The sequence below is a fragment of the Furipterus horrens genome, unplaced genomic scaffold (genome assembly GCF_987537825.1).
Source record: "Furipterus horrens unplaced genomic scaffold, mFurHor1.1.pri manual_scaffold_7, whole genome shotgun sequence".
NCBI lineage: Eukaryota > Metazoa > Chordata > Mammalia > Chiroptera > Furipteridae > Furipterus > Furipterus horrens.
In genome coordinates, this window is record NW_028327177.1 from 133570040 (window position 1) to 133582620 (window position 12581).

Sequence of the window (12581 nt, forward strand, 5' to 3'; positions counted from 1 at the left end):
ATTGCAGCCCCTCTCCCCCTCGGCCAGGTCCCTTGTGCGGTGAACAGCCTGCAAAGCTGTGTGTGGTCGCCCTGGACCCCACGTGATTTGAGTGCTCACCCCCAGCTAGAAATCAGGGAGGGGTCTGTGTTGTTAGTAATCTTTGAAGGCTTTTGAGCAAAAATGAACGAAGTCCAACAGATCCTCAAGTAACATCATTTCACTCGACATTTCCATATAACGTTGATGAGATGGCATAGGAACTGAACTCTTGTTTATAACAATCAGCCTACAGTACAGTCGGTTTTGTTATATGTTGTTTTGCTTGAAGTCAATGATGTTAAGTGAGGACTTACTATAGTGCATTAAGGTTCACTGGGGCCGCTTCTAGAACAGACTGAGGGACAATTGGAAGCAGAGCTTTCACCAAGAGGCTGTTTGCTCGGGTCTAGGTGGGAAGAGCTTGGAGCTGATCTGTTGTGGCAGCAAGGAAAGAGAAAGCAGGGAGAGATTATCCCAAGAGAGGACCCCAGTTCTTTAAAGGGAGTCCCGAGATGTGTCCAAAAGTAGCAACGTGGATGTGCTGACCAAAGTGAAGGGATAAGAAGCAGCCTCCCGCTGAGAGAGGGCACCGTGAGCCCAGAGCATGCTCAGTGGAGACCTGCTCCAGGATACTGGACCACGGAGAGGTGTCTCCATCTGTGGCCAGGGGAGGCTCAGCAGTAACTGCCTCCAGCCTCCGTTCTCACCCCACGGCTTTGCGTCCCCCCAGTTGCTTGTGCAGACAGGAGAGGATGGGGAGAGACACTGTTGATGCCCTTATATTCCTTCCTCTTCCCTGGGGACCACCTGTGGCCGTCCCTCTGCAGGCTGAGGCCTGCCAGTGCCTCTCTTGGCTACAGGACTGTGCTGCACTCAAGCGCCCATGGGGCTGGAAGCACAGGATAGGCAATGTCCCCTGAACAATTCTTGGCCAAAAAGAGGCAGGTGGATTGAAGAATAGATGGCTCTGAGGTCACCTTCCAGACAAACTACTTGAGCGCCAATCCTTGTTCTGAAGTCTGCCCAGATAGGGATCGTGTGAATGGATGGCTCTCCATCTCCAGAAAAGTCTGTCCTCACATAGACACTAGCCCTCAGATAGCATCCACAGTGGACATATTGCTCTGGAGGGCAGAGAGCATGAGGAAGGGGTCTCCATAGCTGACATCGAGTGTCCTATGTGGGTAGGTTCAGGGAGGTAGACCAGTGCCTCTCAAGTGGTCGTTTCACAGAGGCTACCTGGAGCTCTGTTAAAATACAGATTCTAATTCAGCAGGTCTGGGGTGGGATCTGGGAATCTGCATGGTTGCAAGCTTCCAAGTGGTACGGATGCTGCTGGTCCAAGGGACCATGCTTTGAGTGACAAGGTTCTTCACAGGTGAGTTTTGAGCAGGCAGGAGCCTAAGTGGCTTGTAGGCAGGATGGAACTCTTCACTGTGAGTGCATTGCTAGTATTGAGATTCCTGGCCAAGACATTTTATTTTTTTCATTGATTTCTAGAAAGAGAGAGAAACATTGCTTTTTGTTGTTCCACCCATTCGTACATTCATTGGTGATTCTTGTATGTCCCCTGACCAGGTACCGAACCTGCAACCTTGGTGTGTTGGATGATGTTCTAATTGAGCTAAACAGCCAGGGCTCTCCTGGCCTAGACTTTAATGAGCACCCCGCAAACACTTGACTCCTATAAAACCTTTTTATCCAAACAGCATGCACAAATTGTTTTTATGCCACGATGTTAAATTCTTTCCATCTCAGGAGAGGTCCCTACCTTATGTTCTTCAGTCTAGCCTGTAGGGCAAAGGAAAAGAGTGATAGAAAACCAAATAATTTGATTAATGAGGTGGAATTCAACTTTGAATTCTTAGTTTGTTGATCAAGAATTTGCAGGCTCTGGGAAATATCAATACATATTTCTTAACCTTAGACTAGAAACCATTTTTTAAAAATCTAAAAATAAGTTAGTTGCCTGTATTTAACAAGAGGAAAAACTTCCTGGATGAAAATCAAATCCTCAAACCTTAGAAGGCACAGCTCGCTAGTCTTTTCACTTTCGCCTCTTCAGTTAGGGCTGGTTGATTTATTTTTATTTGTTTCTTTGTTTAGATTCTAAAGTTCATATTCCTGTGGCCCTGAAGGGGGCAAACACCAGCATTTGGGAAAGTGTTTTTATTTGTCTTCGCTTTGGGAAAATAAAAAGATCAGTTCTAAACAGGGTTGAGGAAATGCACAAAAGAGGGGCGTGTTATAGGAAAAAGACAATTTATTCAAGTCATTTCTAACTTGTATTGGTTTTTAAAATGTAAGATTATTTTCATTTATTTTAAAGCTTTCAAAGCATTCTTTTTTCTGAGGGTCAAGAGGGCTGTTTGGGAGACTCCCCATCCCCACGGTGACCAGATACTCACTCCCCAGTGCCTCAGCTGGTCTCCCACGGCCTGTGACGGGTGCCAGTTGTTTAAAGTGCACTCTCTCACGTCTCATGCTTAGCTTTGAAGAAGTTTGCCTTGAGACCTCTGTGGTTTATCTCTCTCCGACACTTGCTTCACTTTTTCAGACTTGGAAAGAACAAACCCAGAATCATCTGAGCTTTGGCTTCCAAATGGGAGTTCTGATGGAATTTAAGAAAAGAACCTGCTTTGTAGTATTTTCTTTGCCCTGCTCCTCCAAATCCCTCACATGTGTGGATAGTCGCCTCTGGTTCCCCCCGGCCTGTTCAGTTGCCAGCTCCTAACTGGCAGAAGGCCTGTAACCGCTGCCCCAGCCTGGCCAGGCCACCAGCCACCCTAGGCATCTGTGTGCTCCAGATCCATGGGGTCTGTGCTCCCGACCTGGTCAGTCTCCATTTTCCATGGATTCTTTGGGGAATATGGAACCTTGTGGTTCCTTGTTTGGTGTCCCCCACCCCAAACCCCTCTGACCCATTCTTTTAAAATGGGCATAAAAAGAGAAGCCACCATAGAGGGGCTGCCTGGCATGTTGTCAGCATTGCTGAGTAGGGGCCCTCTGTGCATCCCATCTTTGTACCCATCAGCACTTACAGGACAGCAACGGTCCCAGGAGGCAGGTGTTAGGACTTTATTTTGCAGGTAAGAGGATGGGGGCGTGTAGAAAAGCATGATTAATGTGCCTGATGACACACAGCTGTTACGTGTCTGAGCCAGCAATCAAAAGTCGGGACACTAATGCCAAAGCATGTGCACTTTCTATGCTGTGAGCTCATGTACTTTTCTTTATGGGTAGGAATTTCATGGGCCTTGTCCCAAAGGATTCCCCTGTGGGAACAGGACTGTTTTCTTCTGGTGAGGCTCAGGCTGACTCATCGTTGAGTCGGGCCAATAAAATATTTCCTAGGAATGAACTCTCTGTTCACTTATGGGGCCAGGTTATTGGGAACCCCTGCTCACCTCTGGCTCCTCAGTCAGTTAGGGGGTTTGGCTAAAATACTTCCAGTATTCACCTGAATTCTGTATTAGCTGACTTAACATGGAGGCAGCTCTTACCAGCTCACAGGGACCACCTGGCAGCTGGACGTGGAGATCTCAGGGTCATCATCAGTTTGACACACATGTGGAAAATGGGAAATCAGATTTCAGACTCACCCTGGTGCTGAGCATCAGCCCATTACCAGACTTCGCTGCTCCCCAAAGACCACTGTGTTGGTGGTCAGATAAAGCCCCACTCCACAGTGAAACCGAGCGCTGTGTGACTGGGAGGAAGGAGCCCGAAGGCCACAGAGGCGCACTAACCTCATTAGCTGATTCTTCCTGCCAACCACCGCACGCTACAAACAGGGCTGGAGCTCGGTTCCACCAGCCACGCTCCTGGGGCCAGGACAGCCGAGGTATGTCTGGAAAAGAGAGGGACTTTGCCAAGGCAAGCATCTCCCATGCCAGGCAGACCAGCAAATGAGCTGCTTCTTGCCGTCCTTTCATCTGAATCCCTGATGAGCCAAGGCCCTGTTCATGTAATAATTGCAGACTCAGGGTCTACTAAGTGCCCGGCTCAATGCCAGGCATGAGAATACAGAGGTGAGTGTCCACAAAACAAGCTTTTCATTGCTGTGTTCTCAAAAATGTTAATTGATGTTTTCCTGATCCCAGGAATAATGTGTGTTAGTTAAAAACTGGAAAAAAAAATTTAATTGAACCACTTATAATCTCCAGGGGGAAACCCTGATAGCATTTATTGGATATTCTTGCTAGCCAAGCCAAAGTGGGACTGGGAAAAAAGCCAGTTATGTGAATCTTCTCAAAATAGGGTTCAAAATTCCATAGTAAAATTTTTGTTTAAGTTTTGATTGGAACTTTACTTGAAAAATGAAACTAAAAATTATGAAGATAAGTTTATATTATCCTCCATTTAACAGCTTTTGTAACATTGTGATTATAATTGTCTAGGATATCTTAGACTCAAGGCAAGAGCATACTTGCTTTATTAGCCTCTTTAAAATAACAGTGCATCAATTTCTGAAACGGAAGAAGAATTAAGTGCTGGATGGGCAGCTTTAGGAGGTGAATATCCCTACGATGTCATAAAGAAACTTTTTTTTTTAAAGCACAATCACAAAAAAAGGTCATCTTGACAATGGTAGTGTTTTCCCAAAGGCTCTCGGGAATCATTTTTATTTAAGTCCTTATCTCCTGGAGCAGCTTAACATGTTAGCACCCAGGGAAATGTTGATTTCTCCAACAGTTAACGGATCTAACGCAGCCAGACCCAGTTTTATCAGTGGCTTTCAGTGGTGTGAGCAGCTTTCCGACATGACTTTCATTGATTTCGTGAAAGCCTGGATCATTTGCAGCGAGGTTTTAGGTTTATTTTGTGGTAGAGGTGCACTGTATGCAAATTGGGTGATCAGATGTCTGCCCTGTCTGGCAGCCCAGGACAACGTGTAGACAGTTTTTTCACTGGCCCTCATTCCAGAGGGCTGCGAGCAGATCATCCTAAATGTTGCAACAATACTCAAGTCAAGTTCTCCAGGCTAACGTAGTGTGAGCAATGACTGGGACATGGAAGGAACCAGAGCCAAGGGGAAGCCCGGTCCCTGGGATTGTCCCCATATACCTCCTGGGGGGCACCAGTTGCCTGGCAGAGGAAGTAAGCAAGCCCTCAAAGAGCACTACCTATACATGTTGCTGAAAGCAGGGGGATGGCTGAGTTTAGCCGCACCTCCCAGAATTCATTTTTGAAAGCTTCTCTGGGTCTTTCTGTGCCTGCAGTGTGCCTGCCTGACCACCACGGGGGTATGTGGCTCCATCCTGACCCTGGTATCTAAGGTTATACCTGGGCATGATCTGAACTAGAACAAAGGGGCTGCAGATGCCTCTTTGAGGGCAAGTGCCCCCCCTGATGGGGAAGCTATGCAGATTATATAAACTGAAATTGAGGAAGTGTTCTCTTGGCTAGGATGGATTTAAACAACAGATCTTCGCTTGTGAGCCTCCCCTTCTATTCTCTCCCCGCCTGGGGGCAAATGCCCAGAACTTTCTAGTGGCCCTCATTCCCAGAGCCTTGTGTGTAACAAGTATTAACTGAGGTCAGATTCATCAGAAGTAGAACCTGAGATGCAGATTCCTGTACAAGTGATTTCTTAGGGTAATGCCCTTAGGAGAATAAGAATGAAGGGAGCAGGATGGGGCAGAGGAAGGAGCCAAACAGGACTGTGCCATCAGCCAGAGTCTGCTCAGCCATTTCCTGCGGGGGCTCGGAATCATTAGTTGCACAACAGAGGTGGTCTCATCTTGAGGCAGGGGCGCAGCCTTTTGCACCCCTGTCAGTCACAGGCTGCAGAATGCTTGCGGGGGGAAGGCATTGTAATCTCTCAGACAAAAAAAAAAAAAAAAACACTGTAGTGGGAGAGCAGGACTTAGAATTTTAAAATCTTTTGTTCCAGGCAGCTTAAGTAGCTATAGGAGGTCTGTACTGATGCCGACAGGTGGCAGGAGGGTGACCCGTGACAGACGGTCTGTAGCATGTCCAGGAGCAAGTGGGCCAGGGACCAGATGGCTGCGCACACTCATTCTCAGAGATGTCTTTGCTTTACCCTCTTGTTGCTTATTGCAAAAGATCCATCGAGAATTTTAGAATTTCTCTTAGACTGAATGGAAGAGAGACTTGGAGTAACACTGTAAATGCTGGCTTATATGTTATTTTCTCGTATTTTGGAATTAACAAAAACAACATCATTCAGCAGCTCTTGAATAATCCAAAGCAGTCTTAGCCAAAGCTAAGTAAGCTGAGGTCCCGTCAAGTTCCAGAGTAAATTTTTGAAGCCACAGTCATTCCTTCACATACATGCAATAACTGAAGAAGTCTTCAAGGCAGTAAATCTTCAAGAACAAATAGGCCTTTGACTTACATTGAAAACCTCTCTTGTGGCTTGAAAGGGATTTCCAGTGAGTTGTTGAGCTTTTTACAAAAGGAGTTCAGAACTGAATTGAGTAATCCTGATATATATATATGTGTGTGTGTGTGTGTGTGTGTGTGTGTATACATATACATACATATATATATATATATATATATATATCTTTTATCACTTATACTTTCTCTGTGTTTGATAATGTTCCTACTATATTAGTATAGGTTTATTAAAGTAAGTGCTCACATTTTCCCCCCTGATTGGACGCCATAGAACATTGTCATTTTCTTTGTCTACAGGACTAGAACAGTTGGTCTGAGCTGAGGTGTGGATCTTGAAAATTGGAGCAGGAAACATGGGCAGCATTTCAGAGCCGAATCCTCACGAACTGATTTCTTTTGGTCCTCATCGTTTGGGACAGGGAAGGAGACAGGATTTAGAGTTAGCCAAGAATGACATTGGGGAAGTCACACTGCCTTACTGAATGTCAGGGTTCGGCTTCCAGCAAGCATGCTGCCTCCCCTTGGGAGTCTTGATTTGCTTCAGTGACTTGGAGAAGCCGTGAGGGTTATGAAGACCCTCCTGGCTTTCCTTTGACCTTGGCTGTAAACCACGTGTTCCCATGGAAAGACAGCAGCTCCTTGTGCCCCTTGCCTGGTTCTCTCGTGCCACTGAATGCAGAGTCTATCACAAGCTACACTGGGAAACCTCTCCTTGTCCTTGACCCAACACCCACCCTGGGGAGGCTGGCAGGGAAGTTCAGTCCTCCTTGCTTCTTCAGGCTATAGAAAGAATCCTTGTATTTTCCCTGGTGTGATTTTCTTAAGAGTTTGCCTTTCCTATGCTAGCAAGGTCTTGAAAGGCAGGATTAGGGTGTGGGCTTAGGAGACAGGGGCCAAAAAGACAACTTGGTGGCTCACGTATGGCCTGGTCTAGTCTACCAGGAGAGCATGGGGATTCAGAGCCGAGATATTAGTTCAGAGTGAAAAGTGGTTTTGTCTTCTGCACCTGTCTTCCCAGGGAACCCATGGGAAGGGTGGGCAGCCAGGGGAGGTCTGGGACTCATCCCGGTCAGAGGTTCCTCACCCCACTACAACCAACAGTGGCTACTGTCTGAGAACTTCCCTAAAGATAGACCACGTCTGCTTCTGCTGAAGTGTTGATCTGCCCCCATCCCCCCTCGGCTGGTCCCGCCACCCCGCCACCCCCCCCACCCCTCCACCCCCAGCCACTTCCACACATCTGTCTTCCTGCAGCCAGCCCATCAGTGGGGTTTTTTTTTTTTTCCTCTGTCTCTTTCAGGAGGAAATGGGCATTTCCTGTGAACTTCTGGAATCAGACTTCCTCAAGTGCAGTGTGGGATTTCCTTTCATGAGGTCAAAGTCGAAGGTAAGGGGCAGAGATGGGGCACTTCCTTGGGAGTAGCCCCGCAGAGTTTCCCACCAGCCTCTGACTCCACCAGTGGCCTTCCCTGAGGTTTCCTCCTGCAGGAGTTGGGGTGGCCACGGCTCGGTACAGCCACACTCCTGCCGACAGCAGTCTACTCCAAGTGGATTCCAGAGTGGCTGTGGTCACGTGGTCTTTCTCTTTGATCTACATGACATGCCCCAAATGTGAGAGATGCAACATGGCCTTAGCGCTTGGGCAAGCAGCGTCTGGTTGGCCTTCCTGAAGTGCTTTTTTGTTTTTTTTCTTCTGGAACGTTGCATGCCACTTTGAGTCCCTGAGACTACACAGGAGAAGATATGGGTAGTCTGGCCTAGGGACCTACAACCTTGACTCCCCAGGGCACTCATAATTTTTTTAAGAGACTTCTTAAAACTCTTAAAACATTAAGTAATTTTATTGCACTTCATTTTTTTAAGTAAAAGAAATCACAGTCACTTCGATATTTATAAGGAGCCGAATTTTCTGAGCTCAAATAGTAATGTGGCCCAGCATATGCAGTCACTCATGGAACATTCTAGAATGTGCCATCATTGTAAGGAGATGCAAAGATATGTAGAAAATGTGATTTTTGGAGGCAAAACTAGAATCTAAAAATCCAGGTCTGCCTTATGAAATGGAAGCTATTTTCCCTGCTGTGATTTGCAGGAAAGTTCATATTTCTTTGTCTACCTTCTTTTTCTCCCTAGAATAAATGAAAAGCTAATTCTTCTCTCCTGCTTATATCATAGAATCAGATCATTTTCATCTCTAAGACTTTTTGGTCCCAGCACTTGGTACCTGTTTTCTAAACCAATTTTGAGAACGTTCTCGTGAGACTTTCTCACTTCTTAAAAATCACTCAAAACCATCAGCCTCATTGAATGTACCTGCCCCAAACTGGCCCTCTTTCTCATCTGCCCACATTCATCCCAGGAGAGGGGAAACCTCAAGTGGGCTGCCCTTAGAGAAGGATTACAAGCAGCTGGCAGGATACAGGCCAAGTCCTGTTAGACTCCAAGTAGGATGAGGACAGAGGAGGAAGACTCTGACCTTGGAGTAACATATGTGGCACACGACACACAAATGTCATTGTAATCTATTGAGCAACAGTAAGCTTTGACAAATTATTCACAGTTACCATTTTATTATAAAATTCAGTCTACATTCCAGATCAAACCTAAGGTATGTCTTACTAGTTTTAGTCTAAAGGTTATTTTAAAAGGGGAACTTATATCACTGTCACAAATAGATTGAGCTCACTTGCCATAAAGAGAAGGTAGTCATAAAAAATGAATCAATGAAAACAAAACGATGTTGAAATCTGGGGCATTACATTATGTCAGAATTCATTAACTTTCAACGTAGACCTAGAGCCACCGGAAGTGTGAATGTTGGAATAGAGTTTTTTTTCCCTGCCTGGGAATGCCACCACCTCCCTCCCACATACAGAGGTTAAGACTTGCAGCAAGCGTAAACGTGGAGACAGGGCATCTAGGGGCACGTTCCCTGGAGAAAGCACAAGAAGTGACTCGGTTAGGGACAGGGACACCCTCTCTCCACAGCCCGGCTGGCCCTCCCCTGTCCCTCGCGCCCTGTGTGTCACGAGGCTCCAGACCCCGTGCTGAGCCTCAGGGCTATGCCGCTGCTGGCTGACTCTGGTCAGCTGTGTATTTCTGACCTCTTCTCCCAGGCCTCCCCCTCTGATTTTGGCTTCTTGCCGAGATCTTTTGCTTCTCACCTCACCTTGATCTCTAGTATGGTTCCTTCAGATCATCCGCCAGTTCTCTTTGCTGGGACAGGACCCTTGACTTTCCTTCCATTGGCTCATCCAGCTTTGCTTCCTGTCCTCTCTCCATGGCCCACCCTGGCTATAGGCTGACAACCAGAGCAACAGAAATTTCTGTCTAGAAAGGGATGTTCAGTGGCCACTGTAGATGATAGTCAAGTGTATTCAGTTCAGTAGATTCCAGTCTTGCAAAGGTAGACCATGGCCTAGAATTAGTCATAAAGGAACCCAAATATTTAGATATTAAATAAGTTATAGGCTCTCAGAGCTTGATGGAATTTAAGAATCTTTTTGTCCACCCTCTTTTTTATATATTTGTCTATCTATCTATCTTTACCCAAGGACTTGCTTAGAGAGGTGGGAGGGGAGGGAAGGAGGGAGAGAGAGAGACATCAAATTGAGGGAGAGCCCTGGCTGCTGTGGCTCAGTGGATTGAGTGTCGGCCTGCGAGCCAAGTGTCACTGGTTCGATTCCCACTCAGGGCACATGACTAGGTTGCATGTCAGGTCCCCAATTGGGGGCGCAAGTGAGAGGCAACCACACAGTGATGCTTCTCTCCCTCTCTTTCTCCTCTCTCTAAAAATAAATAAATAAACAAATAAATAAATAAATTATAAAAAAGAAAATTGAGGGAGAAACATCTACCGGTTACCTCCTGTACATGCTCTTACCAGGGACCAAACCTGTAACCTAGACACGTGCCCTGACCATGAATCGAACCCATGACCTTTTGGTTCATGGGATCATGCTCCACCAACTGAGTTACCCAGCCAGGGCCTCTTCTTTTTATTGAAATGCAGACAGAGTAAGTGACTTGGTGAAGATCACATAGTCGATGAGTGATAGAGTCTGGTCCTGTAACCCCCAGTCACAGGTTTCTCCCACATTCCCACACATGGCGAAAAACATGTGCTTAGTGTAGTGTTTCCCAAATCACCAGTGCTTACCACTGGGGGTACCTGATTTTAGGTGGTTTCCCAAATCACCGGGTGCTTACCACTGGGAGTACCTGATTTTAGGTGATCCGTCAGGTGATTATAGGTGGTAAACGACACTGACTTAACAGTGAGAGAGTTATTACCTTCCCAGTGCTCTTTCAACGCTAACCACAGGCGGGATAAGATCAGTGATCCTGAGCACCTTTAACACGTTCCCATGATCACCTGTTCATCTCCCTCTTAGCAAAATGGAGTAGGCCTTGGGCTCAGAGCCTTCTGCAGGCCACAGAGTTCAGCACTGCTTTGTTTTCATTATACCTATTTTTTGTGACTGCCTTCTTCACATGGCAAGTGATCCTGGAGTCCCGACAGCAAAAGCGACATGCATTTTCCTTTTAAAATAATCTTTCAACAAAAAGAGCGAGGCAATAAAACTATGAAGTAACTATCCCAGGTGGTAGGGTGTGCCGATGTGGCAAAACAATTGGGAAGATGGTGTGTGAAATTGCAGACGTCCTGGTTTAACACATTGCGTTTGGATGGTGAGAATTCTCATCATTTGATTGCGTAATTTAAACAATTAAATAAGGTTATTTAGACATTCAGTAGTAATTTTTCATTTGCTTTTTTTATTAAGGATAGTAGTAGCTTAATTGTTATTTTGTGAAGTCATTTCATTAATATTAGCCATATAACCATATTTAAATCTTAAAAACATGCAGAAACAGAGGATTAAAAGGCATTTAAATACCCCAGTACACGTGTTAAGAGACAAACATACCACTTTCTAAAGAGAACCTCAGTTGTTGAAAAGGACAGGGTGCCCCTTGGCAGGGTGGTGTGACTGTCACTGCTGTCTCTGCCCTGGCGATCAAAAGGCTATACATACAAACAATGCTTGTCGTGCAAATGAGTTCCCAGAGGTCGGAAGGTGGTAGCTAACAGTTTAATTTGGAGTACCTACTAATACCAAATGTCACTTTTTTTTTTCTTAGTATGAATTCAGTGTGATCTTTGATACAAGCCATCTGTCTGGGGAAGAGGAAATTCTGAGCTTCATCATTACTGCTCAGAGGTAAGAGGGATTTAAACTTTTTTCCCCCAAAGATAAAATATTGATGGAATCTGAAAAGACACACTCTGGTCATGTTTCGATGGTGCCCAGGATGCTGAGGAGGAAGAAGTGATGAAGCCCCAGAGCGCTGGGTGAAATCCGATCTCTCAGGGATGGTGTTTGTCTAGTTCTGCTTGCACGTCCCTCTTTCCCTGTCCTTGGAGGACATCTAGGACAGTCCTCCACATTCTCAGGTCACTCTTGGGTGATGCAAAGCCCTCAAAAACTTCAAGTCTCCAAGCAAGTTCACAAATCCATAGTTAAAAGGACTGCAAAAAACTTGCCTGGGGGGGTGATCGCACTTGTCCTGGCCCTCTCCCCTTTTCCTGAGAGCCGTGTCTGAGACCCCCCCGGGCTCACCACAGGGCTGTGGGACAAGACAGGTTCCGGTGTAAGCACTCACAGGCTGTGCGGGTATTCAAAGCTGTCTCTTACCCCTTGGAAAAGAGAAAACCGTGTCCAACCTCAGCTTCTGGGCAGCCAGAAATACCTTCAGCTTCTGCTGCTGGGACCATGTCCTTGGGACAGTAACAAAGGGGACCCCTCGCTGCCTTTCCCCATATAGATCCTGTTCAACAGTCTGCACCTGGTGTCTGGAAATGTCAGTGACTCTTACGCCTCTTTCTCTGTGTCATCAGCAGGGAGGCCAGCGGCCCCTTCCCCTTACATTTCCTGAGCAGGAACCACACTCTTGATCAAGGTTCCTGAAGCTTCATTTAAAAGGCAGCCACCCTCCCCACATCTTAGTCTTCTCCAAAAACGGTCTGCAGAAATCTTCCTTTCTTGAGTCTGCTGTATCCTTGACGTCATACCTTAGATTCTTGCTGCCAGACGTAGTAAATCCTGGTCGACTGTTTTTCTCTGAAGTTTGGCTTCTATGACACCTCCACCAGAGTTTTCATCTTAACATCCCATCACCCTCACCCCGAG

The 12581-nt window shown here is 46.2% G+C and overlaps 1 protein-coding gene across 1 annotated transcript in view; it reads left to right on the plus strand.

Moving 5' to 3' along the window:
- The window catches only part of ITGA9 (integrin subunit alpha 9), a 293781-nt gene that overhangs the window by 225982 nt on the left and 55218 nt on the right, over window positions 1-12581 (plus strand). Inside the window, exons 19-20 of the mRNA XM_090284501.1 lie at window positions 7688-7774; window positions 11533-11612. Coding sequence (XP_090140627.1) covers window positions 7688-7774; window positions 11533-11612 — 167 coding nt within the window. The remainder of the gene's footprint in view (window positions 1-7687; window positions 7775-11532; window positions 11613-12581) is intronic.